This window comes from Malurus melanocephalus, unplaced genomic scaffold (assembly GCF_030028575.1).
Source record: "Malurus melanocephalus ecotype Western Australia unplaced genomic scaffold, MMel_1.1 scaffold_320, whole genome shotgun sequence".
Classification (NCBI taxonomy): Eukaryota; Metazoa; Chordata; class Aves; order Passeriformes; family Maluridae; genus Malurus; species Malurus melanocephalus.
Window position 1 is genome coordinate 739,659 of NW_026623552.1, and position 13,465 is coordinate 753,123.

At 47.7% G+C, this 13,465-nt stretch overlaps 1 protein-coding gene across 5 annotated transcripts; it reads left to right on the plus strand.

The window, feature by feature from the left end:
• Positions 1-1,125: 1,125 nt before the first annotated feature.
• Positions 1,126-12,733, plus strand: SLC25A47 (solute carrier family 25 member 47). Of its 5 annotated transcripts, XM_057377631.1 has the most exons (7): positions 1,131-1,541; positions 5,776-5,956; positions 7,149-7,192; positions 7,460-7,531; positions 7,793-7,975; positions 9,059-9,326; positions 10,078-12,733. In XM_057377631.1, exons 2-7 carry the CDS (start codon positions 5,818-5,820, stop codon positions 10,362-10,364), a joined length of 993 nt encoding a protein of 330 aa, XP_057233614.1. In that variant the 5' UTR covers positions 1,131-1,541; positions 5,776-5,817; the 3' UTR covers positions 10,365-12,733. The 5 variants fall into 5 exon arrangements, with proteins under 5 accessions (XP_057233618.1, XP_057233615.1, XP_057233614.1 ...); XM_057377635.1 differs by lacking the exon at positions 7,793-7,975 and having other exon boundaries at positions 1,126-1,541; XM_057377632.1 differs by lacking the exon at positions 7,460-7,531 and having other exon boundaries at positions 1,128-1,541.
• Positions 12,734-13,465: the final 732 nt, after the last annotated feature.

The following is a 13,465-nucleotide window of genomic DNA, read 5'->3' on the forward strand; positions in this document are numbered from 1 at the left end:
AGGGGTCCTGCAAGGACAGTACCAGACTTGAATAATGGGAGAAGAGGAAACAACAAATTTCCCTGCACTTGGCACATAAAGACTGTTGTTGAACCATTAATGGRCACGAGGTATAGCAAGGAAGAGCTACTAAATAACCCAGTGTGCTTTTGCAGCCACACTGATATCTCTCTAGATAATATTTTACTTTTGGTTTTAGGTTTTTGCTGTCCTTGCATGATGTTAAACTGGAATACTCTGTTCTCCCCAGGACAGAAAGACTTCAGGGAAGGATGCATAAGAAGTTCCAGGAAGCAAGTTAATAAAAATCCTTTCATTTTCGGTTCTCAGAAACTCTGTGCCTTCACACCAACCTCTGCTAGGTGTCACTGGCACAGCAGCCCCAAAGCACACACATCAGTGAGAGGTTCTTGGGAAATGTGCAGGAAACAGCACCGTGTACTGAAGTCCTCAGCTCGCCGGTAAAGCTGACCCAGGGGGCAGCAGCCGTGAAATTTTCTTTTCCCTTTGCTGCCAAAGTGCCTTGGCTCTGACCCGGGGAAACCTCTACAAGAGGGGTACAATTCAGGTCACGGCTTGGCAAGSCCTTCACTGCATCAGGACTTCGGTTTCCAGGGCCACTCTGGGCTGAGCTTTACCCCCCACACGTGGATGAGGCACCCTTTGGTAACAGGACTGTTGTGCAAAAACAGGCAATGTGACATTTCCTTGAGCKCTTGGTGCCCCCTGACCAGCAAGGAGCTGGCATTGGAAAGGGAGCTGGGAGACTGAGCAGGAAGTGAAGAAGAGCTGCTCCAGGGGCTGGGAAAACTATGCTGCTGTCTGAAATCGAAGCAAATACTCTGTATGTGGTTGAATTAATTTCTGGGGTTCACCATGTGTTTATAGAATGAGCAGGTAATAATCCATGGGGATCTGTGTGGAAGTTTAGGGTCAGCYTTGTGGGTTAGGAAAGCCAAGAAAATTGGTTTGGGAAAGGCACAAGGAATTTTCATTAATGGAAAGGACACTCAGAAGGAGAAAGAGTGGGCTGGGACAGAGGGAGGAGGAATCCCGTAAATAATCACCAGTGCAGCAGCTCCGTGGTGCAGGCCAGCAGYGTCCTCTGGCAAACGAGTGTGCAAAGCTGGCTCGTGGGGCTGGCGAGCAGAGCAGGGGATGGCCCCTTCACAGCTTTACCCTGCGAGTCACCACCCTCGTGACTTTGCAAGCAAAAGGGCACCGCGAGCGGCAGCTTTGGCGCGGCATTTCAGGGCTTCGTGGGATTACTAATTCACTGTGTTCCTGGAAGGGCTCCAGGCTTCCCAGCTCTGCCACCAGTGTACAAATTCATCCAGTACCCGCAAGGCTCGCAATCCCCAGAGGCGAGAGCAGCCTGTAGGAAGGTGATTCATGTTACAAATCGGTGCCTGCGAAGGTCCGGCGGGGCTCTGGGAAGACCGAACCGGTGTCCTCGTCCTTTCCACCTCCCTAACGCGCGGTCAGAGTGATTAAGGCAGCAGCCGCACTCTGGATGGATTTCGTTGCTGGGGCAATTGGAGGTAAATACATGAATTAGTGCTTGTTAACAAAAGCAGATAGCTGTGTTTCCTTCTTGCTCATCTAAAGAGCAGAGAGTCTTTGGATTGGGGCTGCTTGGTAAAAGTGTGTTTTTCCTTTATTAAATAGGAAGAAATTAAAATGTCATCAGAGCAGGTTCACTGAGCTGCTGGAGAGGCAGTGCTGCAGCTTGGTCAGCTGAGGTCATCGCCTGCCATCTCCTCGGGTCTGATTGCAGMGGGACAGGGTAAAACTCTAATAGGAACAGACAGACTAATTGGTTTTGTGTGGACACAAACTGGCTTGTATTGACCAGGCAGTGAGACCCTCACTTGTCTGGCATCTGGGGGTCCCAGCAGGCTGCTGGGATGGTGGYTCTGGGGGGCTGAGGATGTGATTTGTGACACAGGAGGGGAGGAAGCACAATGTTCTTGTTGCATTCAGGATGTCTGACTGAACGACCTTTGCATTATCTTAGGTTAAGACGTATTTGCAGCTGCGGTGGTGATGTCAGGGCAGGCGAGCCACGCAGCAGGCTGGGATCTGGGAGAAAGTAGGTTAGCTGTATATAAAAAAAGTAACAGGAGAGAAGTGTGATTAAACTCTAGACATTTTTAGAGCATGTACTGCTCAAASCCATCTTTGTTTTAAACAGCAAAACGTCTCATTCCTTTGCTGAAATTTTGTCAGGTTTAGTGGAGTATTAAAGGTAATATACACCAAGAAATGCCACAAGAAAAGCATTTGTGTCACCACTGACAGAAAGATCAGGTAAACYTGCCAGGTGGCTGAGACCAAGGCTGCATGTCAGATCTCACTTTGAGATTTGCTGAAATTTGGCATTTTGAAATTTTTGTCATTTTYCCTCACCAGGAGCAGCCTGTGGTCCTTCTGCAGGTGTGTTTGTCCTGGAAAGGACCATGCTGAGTTTTACCCTGTGCCYTTTAACTGGTCATCTCCCAATATGTGCAGGTGGGATGAGGTTTGGCATCTCAGCAGCATCCAGCCCTGGAGATGCCTTTTGTGCCCATTGCTTGGGGTGTTGGTGTTCCCGGGGTGTTGGGAGACTCTGCTCAGAAAAAAACCTTCCATGGGAGAGGAGGATACAACCAGACCTCCACGACTGCTTGCCTTTCTCCTCCTGTTTCCCCCCTGACTTCAGAGCACCCTGTGGAGAAGGAAGCCCCGTGCTGGGGCTGGCAATGGGTTGTCCAACCCAGAGGGATTGACCAAACCTCCTCTGAGCCTTCATGCTCATGGTGGGGCAGAGATGATTGCRTTTGTTGCTTGGACTCCTTTGCTTTTCTAGCACAGTTTGAGATAGGTCACTTAAGGATAAGGTTCTTTTGCAAGGGAACATGGAGAGCTGAAAGCAGAGTTTGAACATGGCCATTCACCTTGGCTTTGAGCCCTGGCTCCCATGTAAAGCCAGGGTTTGTGCTGTGAGCCCCTGTCCAGGTGCCAGCACCGTGTTCTGCTGGCCATGCAGCCAGAATCTCCCATGGGTGCCCTGGACACAGGCTCAGCCTGAGGGGATGCAGGCTGGGGAGATCCAGCTGGAGCCAGAAAAATCTTTGCTTGTTGGAAGGACTTCACTGACCTCAGAGAGTCAGAGAGCAAGATTTTCCATCCTGTCCCCTATGTCCAGCTCAGAGCTTTTCCAGGAGGGRTCATGCAACTTCTCACTGGCTGGCAGAGGTGGGAGCTTGCCCACAGACACAGGGGAGGTACCTGGGCAGGGCTTCAGGGCCACCATCCTTCCCCTCAGATGGGACAGCTCCTGTGGTTGGACAACTTTCCTGCAACAACTGGGGTGATTCTGGTCCTGAGCTGAAGAGCATCAAGCAAGTCATGAGGCAACATAAAAAATAATGGAGTTTCTGTTAAGTAAATTATATTCTTGTGATCTGGATYTATTTCAGAGTGTCTTGGAGAAAATGTGGCTGAAGCATCTCTGAAAAACAGCAGAGGCCATGCCCATTCGAATTCCATGTAATGATCCAGCCTCTGGCTGCCTCTGCAGCTGCACAAATATTGTGCATCACCTCTGGGCAATGGATTCTGAGGCCATGAGATAAACCCAGCATCTTCAGTACAAGAAACAGTGACCTACTGTGGTTCCAGATGGAAAAACCATGAGAGGAACATGCTTAGTGGCTGTGGAGACTTTCTATAACCAGCAAATTGTGGCTGGATGTTGCAGGAATCAATCCTTCCTGGCCAGTAAAACTGAGCAGGAGATTGGGCTAGAGACCTCCTGAGGTCCCTTCCAACTTGAATTTTCCTATGATCCCATGCATGCTTTCTAGCTCCGCTACAGCAGCAGCTTGGGCCTTGACAGGGGATGGGGATTGATGATGGATAACTGAAGGATGATTTAATTCTTTTATCAGCAGTAAAGATTTGGGGAAGGAAAGTTCAGTGGTGGCAGAGCAGCAGGGTCTGCAGCACGACCGGGCTTTTCAACAGCTGGGAGGTTACACTCAGTCCAAGGGCACATAAAATAATCCCCCTATTAGAAGGAACAAGCTGTCTTCTCCTTATTGCTAAAGCAGCTCCTGCTGGGGTCATGTTACTGAATGAAGCTCAGCTCCTTTAGGGTGTGGGGCACTGATGTTCCCAAATCTGTGCGAAACAAAGGTCTTTGGAAGTTGCTSTCTGTCCCAGTGATGGGCAGTGATCGCTGCTTCTCCCCGGGTCTCTCAGCCAAGGGTTTGCCAGCAGCCCAGAGCTGCTGCAGCCTGGTGGGCTCTGTAGAGCTGCCACTTGCTCCCTGGTGATTGCCAGCCCACCAGCATCTCTCCTTACCTGAACTCAGAGTGACCTGACTTGTGTAGAGACTGTCAGTGATCCATTCTGTGCACTCCGTGTGTATAGGGGATGCTGCAASCTCTGTTCAACACTTGGGAATATCTCAGATAAAGGACTTTAAAATGGCTCACTAAAATAAAAAAAAAAGATAATTCACCTGGTTTTGCCATTTATTTTTGTGGCAGCTCATGCAGTTACTCAGCAGAAGTCCCACAGGAACCCTCTCCTGTATGCCTGCTGGTCATTGCTGGCCTTCTTTGATTCTGCTGTGCAAACAGGGCATGTGTGGGTCATGCTATCTTAGTCCCAGGCTATTTATATCGTGTGACAGTGTGCAGAGCCCTTTTTCTCGGCCTTTGATAGACTTGGCTGAGCTCCTCAGCTCTGACAACTGCTTGGAGTGCTTTGTGCCCCTAAGTAGCTCAATGGCAGACTGGGTTATTTGGAGATTTGGGGGATTCACGTCTTTGCTGGGAGCAGTGAAAAATTTACTTTTATGGTCTCCTCCCAAGTGGAGATGTTTGATCCTTAATGGAACCAAGCTGACTGGAAGTCTTTAGGGCTGAGTCTGTTTTGGGCAACCTGCCGTGCTGCTCTCTTTGCATATTGATTTGTGAGCAGGGTGATTTCTTGAGAAGGGAGGTCAATTCTTGTCAAACAGTGACCCAAATCAGCCTTGGGATGTGATTTGCATGAGCCAAAGCTCCTCCCTTCCTGAGCCAGTGGAGTGAGCTGTCCCTCAGCTGTGCATGGTGGCCCTGTGTCACCATGGTGACACTCGTGTCTGGTACACSATGGTGTCTGGTCAGCCCACAGCCATCGCCTCTAAGGTTCAGGATTTCTGAAAATGATGAGATCCAATCCTCCCAGCTGACATGGGGTGCTTGGGCTGGGGGCCTGCAGCTCTRAGGGCAGCACTGCCACGCTGGCACTGGCTCATGCTGCCCTTCCCTGGCTGGCAGTGCCCGTGTTTACTCTGGCCGATGGCCGGGAACCTGGGACGGTGCAGGTGTCCCCAGATGACTTMGTGCATTGTCACTTCTGCTTGGACCAAAGCCATGGCTTCTCCAAGCCATATTAATGGCTGTGTATTCCCCCTTGCCCACTCTGTTCTATCATTCTCTCTCTTCCATCTTGACCCATTTTTCACCTTCATTCCTGTTTATCTGGTGCCAGATTTGATAAATGTTTTTGAAGAACAAACATAAATTTTCTGTGAGAAAGATGCTGTTGGTTGTTTTCCCCTGAGTAATGCACTTTGGGATTGTCTCCTGGTGACTCACAACAGCAGCTGCTGCTGCTTTTCTCCAGAACATGGGAGAGCCTTCCAGAGCTCTCAAGCAAGCCATGTAATCACAGGTGAACATGCCCACAGCAAATAATACTTATTTAAATATCTTGGGTTTTATTTTTTCTTTTTTAAAGAAGGACTCAGTGAGAGGCAGTTTTCCACAGGTGAGCCACCAGATGTGCCCTGTATCTCTGGCTGCCTGGCTCCCTGAAGGGCTCACCCAGCAAGTGGATGGACTTGATCTCTGTTTAAATAACTCACAGGGACACAGCTCCATCATCYTCCAGCCTGATTTCCTCTCAGATGACTTTTCAGGTGAAGTACTTCCCAGGTGATGGAGGCAGTTTTCTAGTCAGCACCTTTATTACCTGCCAGCACTTAGAGCTGAGAAATGCAGTGAGATGAAAGCAGATGTGGGGGCAGATTTATTTGTTATTGCAACCAGAAGAAATCCTTGTTGGAGCTCCTTAGCCCTCCTTACTTGCCATCGAGGCAGTGGCTTTGTCTCTTAGGATTAATAGATATCCAACTCCAGCGGCTATTTTAAGGCTCCTGGAGCGAGTGTGGGTATTGGTGACAGTGGCCSCCGGATCTGGACATGCTGTCACCGCTCAGGGGGGTGGCGCGGTCAGCTGGCGGTGCTGGGCGGGCTCTGGAGCCGCTGCCTTTGCGCATCCCCAGCGTTAATCCCTCCCTGCCTGCCCCAAATCCTGAGTGATGGCGGGAGAGGGGTCTCACTGCTGAGCTCGGGCACCACAGCCGCCGGCAGGACCCCAAAACACCGGGGCTTTTGCCCCTTTGCCCTGATTTTGCAGCAGTGCTTGGTGTACGTAGGAAATGCTCAGTCCAGCATGGTGCTGYGGTCCCAAACGTCCCACGAATTCCTCACCCAGAGCTGTAGAAGTGCTTTGCAGGCTTCGGCCAGGACATGMCAGTCCCTGGAGGCAGCAGGACTCCTCTCCCGTCTTCAAGAGAGATTGCTGAGGTCCTTTAATGTGTGAGGATTATCTATATCTTTTAAAGATATCCTTGTGACTGCTGCTTTTATTCCTTAACATTTCCAATTCAAACACAGAAAACCAAAATTGCTCCAGACTCTCTTGTGTGAGTGGGAATGCTTTGCACCTCACTTTAGGGTTCTTGGTCATAGCCCAAAGATGCTTTAATGCCTAAGAGGAGAGGGGAAACAAATACAGCCCTGTATCCTTCCTTCAGCCTTCGTGGAGCAGTGCTCTCAGTGTTTCTCCCTSTCTCATCTTGTTCCACCTCGTTGTTCCTCCCTGATAAGTTTCCCATACTCTGCTTATCCTCTGAGTGAGCCTTGGTCACACAGAGAAATCTGCATTTTTCTCTCTCATTCTTGGCTCAGATGTCATTACTGGAGAAGTTTGGTGCCAAGCATGGCTGGGCTCTGGAGCTGTTTTCTGCTATTTCCCAGTGTCTTTCTGCGATGGGCGAAATGGTCTATTGTGAYTTGTGCTGTTAACCAACACATTCTCTGTTTCAGGTGGTCTAAGTGCAGCTGTGGGTCATCCACTGGACACAGTGAAGGTACATGTTGGAGTTTTATTTCTTGATTGTAGAACAAAACCAAAGAGGCCCTTTTGTTTTCCCCCTCCTTTTCAGRAAACTAGTCACATGACAATGCTCTATCTACATATTTCACTGTATTTGGTTGTGTTGTCTCCTGCAAAAAAGTTTGAATTGTTTGGTGAGGTATTTTTAAGGTTAATAATCTGGTTTGCTACTATGGCATTTGTTGATTTATTTGTTTTTTAATCTGGTATCTACATTTGAAATTTGTCCCTGTATTCCTAGGTGAGAATTCAGACTGACAACCATTACAGAGGATTTTGGCACTGTGCTCAGGAAACATACAGGACAGAAAAAGTAGGTACCTCTCATCAGAATTGCTGATACCAGTTGCAGATGCTTCGTTTCAGGGAAGCAGAGCTGCCTCTGTCATTTTTGGGGAGGATGGGCACCGGCTGCATACAAGCATTTGTTGGGAGAGGGGTCAGGGTGAAATTTAGCTTTGCTGTAAGATGGGACTAAGCTTTGACTCAGCAATGTGCAGCCAGTGCTTTTGAGCAGATGCTTTCCCATGCCACTCACCRTTAAAAGTCACCTTTCTCCTCTGTTTCCCACGAGGTCTGGGGATTTTACAAAGGTGGGTCTGCAGCAGTCCTCGCTTTATCAATGGTTTCGTCTGTTTCCTTTGGCACATACAAAAACATCCTCTGTACCATCTGCAAGCTGCGATACGGGGCTGCAGATGCCAAGCCGTCCAAGCTGGATGTTTCCCTTGCTGGAGTCGCTGCCGGCGCTGCCCGGGTAGGTGAACAGCCCACAGGGAAAGCACAACAAGAGATCTTGTTCACAAACACAGGCGGCTGGAAAAGCAGGGAAATGTTTTTTCGATCCGGGAGGCCACAGGGGAGTCTGCAACAAGTCTGGTGGGTTTGTTTTCGCAGGGGAGGTCATGCTCTGCCCACACTGCCCCCTCACTGGTCAGCTCCGTGGCGTGGCCGAGTCCTGCTGGGCAGCTCGTGCTGGATTTGGTTTTGGAGTGCCAGAACACTTAAGAACATGCCTTTAAAATGACACAGACCTTGGCAGCAAACGCAGAACAAGGAAGAAAAAACAACATAGGCAGCAAAGTCCCCAAGTGGCTRCAACGGTGTGTTTATGTAAAAAAGGCGTAACTCTGAGTTAAAGCACAGGTCAGTGCTTTCCCAGCGGCTGCACCAGCCTGGCATGGCATCGCCGCAGAAACGGGCAGAGCGTGGTGTTGCTTTGCCAGCACTTAAAACTCAATGGGGAACCACTGAGAAGCGATGCTGCCTGGCCAAAGTGCAGGATCCTGGGGCAGGGAGGTGAGGCTGAGCCCAGGAGCAGTTCCCCACAAGCAGATGAGGGTGAGGGCCCACAGGTGCTGTGTGGTGGAACTCACCGCCTCATGTCAATGGCATGCTGGGCACAAATGTGTGCCAGCTCACAATCCCCTCACAGAGCAGCCCGGAGGGTCAGGTTTCTAGGTGTTTCCCAGCAGCCAGTGACTCAACACAGGCTTTTAACCACCTTGATGGTCTTGGTTCAAATGCAGATTCAAATTAGAGCCCTGATGTGTGCTTCCTTATAGCTGAGGATGTTCCCTTTCCATGCCCATCCGGTTGATAAGCAGTTACAGGTATTTAATATCCTGTGCTGATTTCTGCCTTGCCTTCCTCTCTGCCCAGCACAGCTCACACACGTGTCGTGCCGCTGCTGGGTGGAACAGAGGGGAGGAGGCTGGAACTTGCTGGAACTTGCAGGCAATATTACTGCCTCAAAAGCTGGGAGACAAGAATTTACAGGAGGGAGATCAAAACACTGTGTAAGTGTGAAGGGTTAAAATGCCATTCTCTGGTGTTACAGGCTCTGTTTACAAACCCCAGCGAAGTGGCTAAAGTTCGGATGCAGACTCAGAAGAACCCTCACCCTTCCATCACACATCAGCCTGTTTCCAAGCCAAAGTACCGAGGCTCTCTGCACTGTCTGAAGGTTATCATCAAGGAGGAAGGTTTTGGGGGTCTCTACAAGGGCTGTTCTGCATTACTCTGCAGGGATTGCTCTGCTTCTGCAGTATATTTCCTTTCCTATTCTGCTCTGTGYGACTGGGTCACACCAGCTGGCTCACAACCAGGTAGGTATTGGAAAGCATCTGGCTACAYCTGCAAAAATGACAAAAATCGCCTACACTAAGAGGGAAACCAGGCTCTGGGCAAACATCACCCAGGACCTGTAAAACCTCACCCAGATCCTCATGAGGAGTTGCTCTGTGTGTGCTGGTTTTGGCCCCAGGCCTGGGTGYCAGCAGCCTGTGTGTGATGTCTACACTGGCACAACCTTGTCTTTGAGCAGCTCTTCCTCCTCTTCCTACAGGAGAGGTTTTTGCCAGTCTGATGCCTCCAATGTGGATAAGAAATCCTGTTAAGGCAGAAACAGGATATATAGCAATTAAACATGGACAAAGCTCCTGGGAGCCATCATGGAGATCAGATAAGGCTCAGGCAAGAGCTTGAATATAAAGCCCAGGTGGAGGTGAAGAACCTCAGGTTCTTAGTTGTGATTTGGCTCAAAAAAGCACTATCCATTTTGAGAAAAGACTGAATMGATAACATTCAGCAAAGAACATCTCCCTGAGAATGACAAAAACAATTAGATCCATCTGCAAACTGTGAGTGCTCTTAGGCAGTAACACATTGTGTGGTGTTAAAAGCATCATGTGCAAAAAATGAGTATTCTGTGAGATCACTGGAAACACACAACTCCAAGAGCTGGATAAAATAACTGCTGAAAAAATATGAAAGTTACCAAAGTTTGTTGACAAATCTGAGATGCTTGTAGCTGAATGAAATGCAAGTGAACTGTCCCTCCCTTCACTCTCTCYTCAGGTTTCCTTGTTGTTCTGTTTTCTGGAGGTTTTGCTGGAGCCCTGGCCTGGGCATTTGCTACTCCCATGGATGTAATCAAATCCMGGATGCAAGCAGATGAATTGGACCAGCACAAGTACAAAGGCCTGATCCACTGTGTGAGGGAAAGTGTGAGAAAGGAGGGTGTAAAAGTGCTTTTCAAAGGACTGGGTTTAAACTGCCTTCGTGCCTTTCCCGTGAACATGGTAGTATTTGTAACATATGAAGGTGTACTGAGATTTACAGATCATTATATAAACAAAAAATAGTTTGTTCCACTCTGTCCAAAGTGTATTTTATTTATTTGTCTGTAAGTCAATATCCACAAGCAGCTGTTGAATTGATGGGCAGCATCAGAAGAATGGACATTTAGGCACAAAGCTGATGATTGATGGTTTTGTTTTATTCTTGTAGGATTACAAACTCATCAGGGAGCTTTGGCTTCATATATAATCTCCCTTTTATCTCATTGAAATATTTAGATGGTAGCTGCTGCTCAGGCCCTTGAAACATTTGTGAATTTTTATGTTCTAATAAGCTGTTTGTCTGATCAGGGGTTTTGGTAAATCACATCATTTTGTTTTCTACTGGCACAAAAAAGATCCTCACAACCAAAGGAAGAGCTGGGGGGAGCTTGTGTAAGATTTAACACTCTCCAGCGCGCGCTCCTCGCATGCAGCGCCTGCACCGCATTCACCGAGTGTCTTACATACTTGTGCTTCAGGCTGCAACTTCCCCTTCCCAGCAGTGATTTTCCCAAAGCACTGTACAATTATATCCCCTTGGCAGCAGCTGAGGCAGGAATGTCCTTTCTTTTCGCCGTAGCTGTGTAATGAGTGGCAGACATGGCCTGTTTACATAACTGCACTAATGGTCTTGCTGCAGCCACGCCAGGCACGGGTTCCCGGCAGGCACGTGGTTTTCTCCCTACACAGCCCCAGCCTCTCCCGCAGGCCTGTGGAGCAGCGTCTCTCTGAGCTTGGCACAGCTTTGGAGGCAATCTGTTCTCATCCTGGAGCGAGGGTAGGAATAGATGCAAAGCCTCTTTGCTTCTCAAAGGAAAGGCTGCCATAAAATCTGTGTGCTGGCGGGGTTAGGCAAGTTAAAGGAYGGTTGCAGAGTTGTAGAGCTTAATCAGGATTTCCGACTTTTAAAAGTGCATGCTCTTCTCTCTTTAAATGGTGCTGTTAGGAGCMGCCAAATGTATTTTGGCAAAGGTGCATTTTGAAAGAACTGACTTTCTTATTACTTGTTTCTCATCTTATTACTTCTATTTCATTACTTTTAATGAACAAGTCAGTTGAAAAACCAACGCCCATGCTAYTGCTTCTGAAGGAAAGCCCCTAAAYGCAGAAATGTCAGTTTGCTCATCMTGCCTCAGGGGCCACATATATGCTTCTGTTTTAATCCCTGGATTATGATACTTGAAGCATTCTGGATCCAGCCTCTGAGATTCTGCTAAAAATGCATTTATTGGAGGGGAACAGGAGTACTGTATTTTAAGAGGATCTCATGTTCAGGACTCTTCTGGTCAGCAGCCGCTCTCTCCACTTGATGGCATGGCTTTGGCTACACTGACAGCAGTTTTGTGGCAGGMAGGACTTGTCAACTGTCTTGGACATGCAGAAAAGCAAGAAAATTAAAGATTTCAGGTACTCCTAGACAAGAATAAAGGGAACTTGTGTCCCAGACAGAGACTACTAAAAAGCTCCACAACTGTCCTCATGAAATCTAAGCCTTCAAWTGGCCTTTTAAAACACTTTCACAGCCATGCTATCAAAAAAGTATGTTAATTCTCTCAARGGTCTACCCAGCTCTTGCARCTGATCCAAGAGCAGTGTTAAGAGACCAGGCTGGTGCACAGTACGTCACCTTAAGGGGAGTGAAATGAAAGACCCARCATGGAACTGGATTCTCTCCAAAATGCTTTTGGGCCCAACAATCTACTACCCTGGTTACAGCTTTGGATGTCAGCATCAAACTTCCTTTAGTCAGGAAGTCCTTAAATTAGAAGATTTAATTAAGTCCTTGAGATCTGGAATTCCTCTTAAGATAGCTCTCAAGAATCTACTGCCCTCATATCTTTCTAACCAGGGATGCATTTAACTGGGCAGATTTATCTGTGCTCTGCCTGGATGTTTGGAATCATATCCTCTATGCCATGTTATTCTCAGCTGACCTCGTTCTCAGGCATTACATCCTCTGACAGTGAAAGAATGCCTGCAGAACTAACAAAAGACTAAACAACCATTTATTGTTAGGCAGCACCGATACCATCCATGGTCAGCCCAAGGGTTGAATATTAAATTTTTCCCAGTATGCTAACACTCAGAAAATTAAAAATGTCTCCTCCTGTAGGTATAACTGAAATACAGCAGATTTCAAGGGAGAGGAATTACAGAGGAATTGTAAATATGAGTGAGAATAACTGCAGAACCCAGTGCAAGGAGCTGAGACCTCTAAGTCTCGAGGTACCCGGCACCATGTATTAGAAGGCTCTCACAGGCTCTGAACAAATACTACATGAAAAGCAAATATTATCTCCAGGAAGCTTATTTCAGGAAGGTAAGGGATTTGCAATCTACAGGGAAAAACATCCACAAGGTGTGTGGGWGACAACCTGCCTTAGAGGAAGAGCTCACAGCTATMYAAACACYACMAGGAACAGAAACTGACTGCATGAGTACTGTAAACAGAGGCACATAAATATGAACCAAGTTTTGTTTACTGACAGGACACATTATGTACTTCACTATACACACCCCAAGCTGGGTGCTCAGCTTTTGGTTTTCAGCCCTTGACTGCTTTATTTTCTGATTTGTATAATCTTGACCTTTAGCTACTCTAACTAATCACAGAACTATTTATTTTGATAAATTAGCTAGATGAAGGCCAGCCAACAGAAAGAAGGTACCACATTTGCTGTGCTGGTAATGGGTTTACTTTGCTATATGGACTGCAGCTTCTTGTATAGATGATTTCTTTCAGCAACAAAGTTGGTGGCCTTGAGAAAAAGAAAATTCTTAGAAGGCATAGTCAGGATCAAGTTCCATGCTGCTGGAAGTTCCTGTTTACTCTGACAATGTCTATGGATATCCAGGTAGGTTTCAGCATTCCTCTTGGTGATTGTGGAAGAGCTGTGAGAAGCTATTCAGAATTTATGCCTTTGCACAGAAATTGTGAGAACCATGTTTTCACTTTAGCACCRGTTTTACACCAAACCTACTGAGGTGTCACTGCAAACAGGTCTCATTGATCTTCCCCCCATCCCAGAGCTGGCTGCTGATCAACATCCAGTCTGGCTTGTGACCARGTCATCTCTGCACAACTGACCCTTACTAGCTCGCTCCAGGAGCAGTCTGAAGTCTGC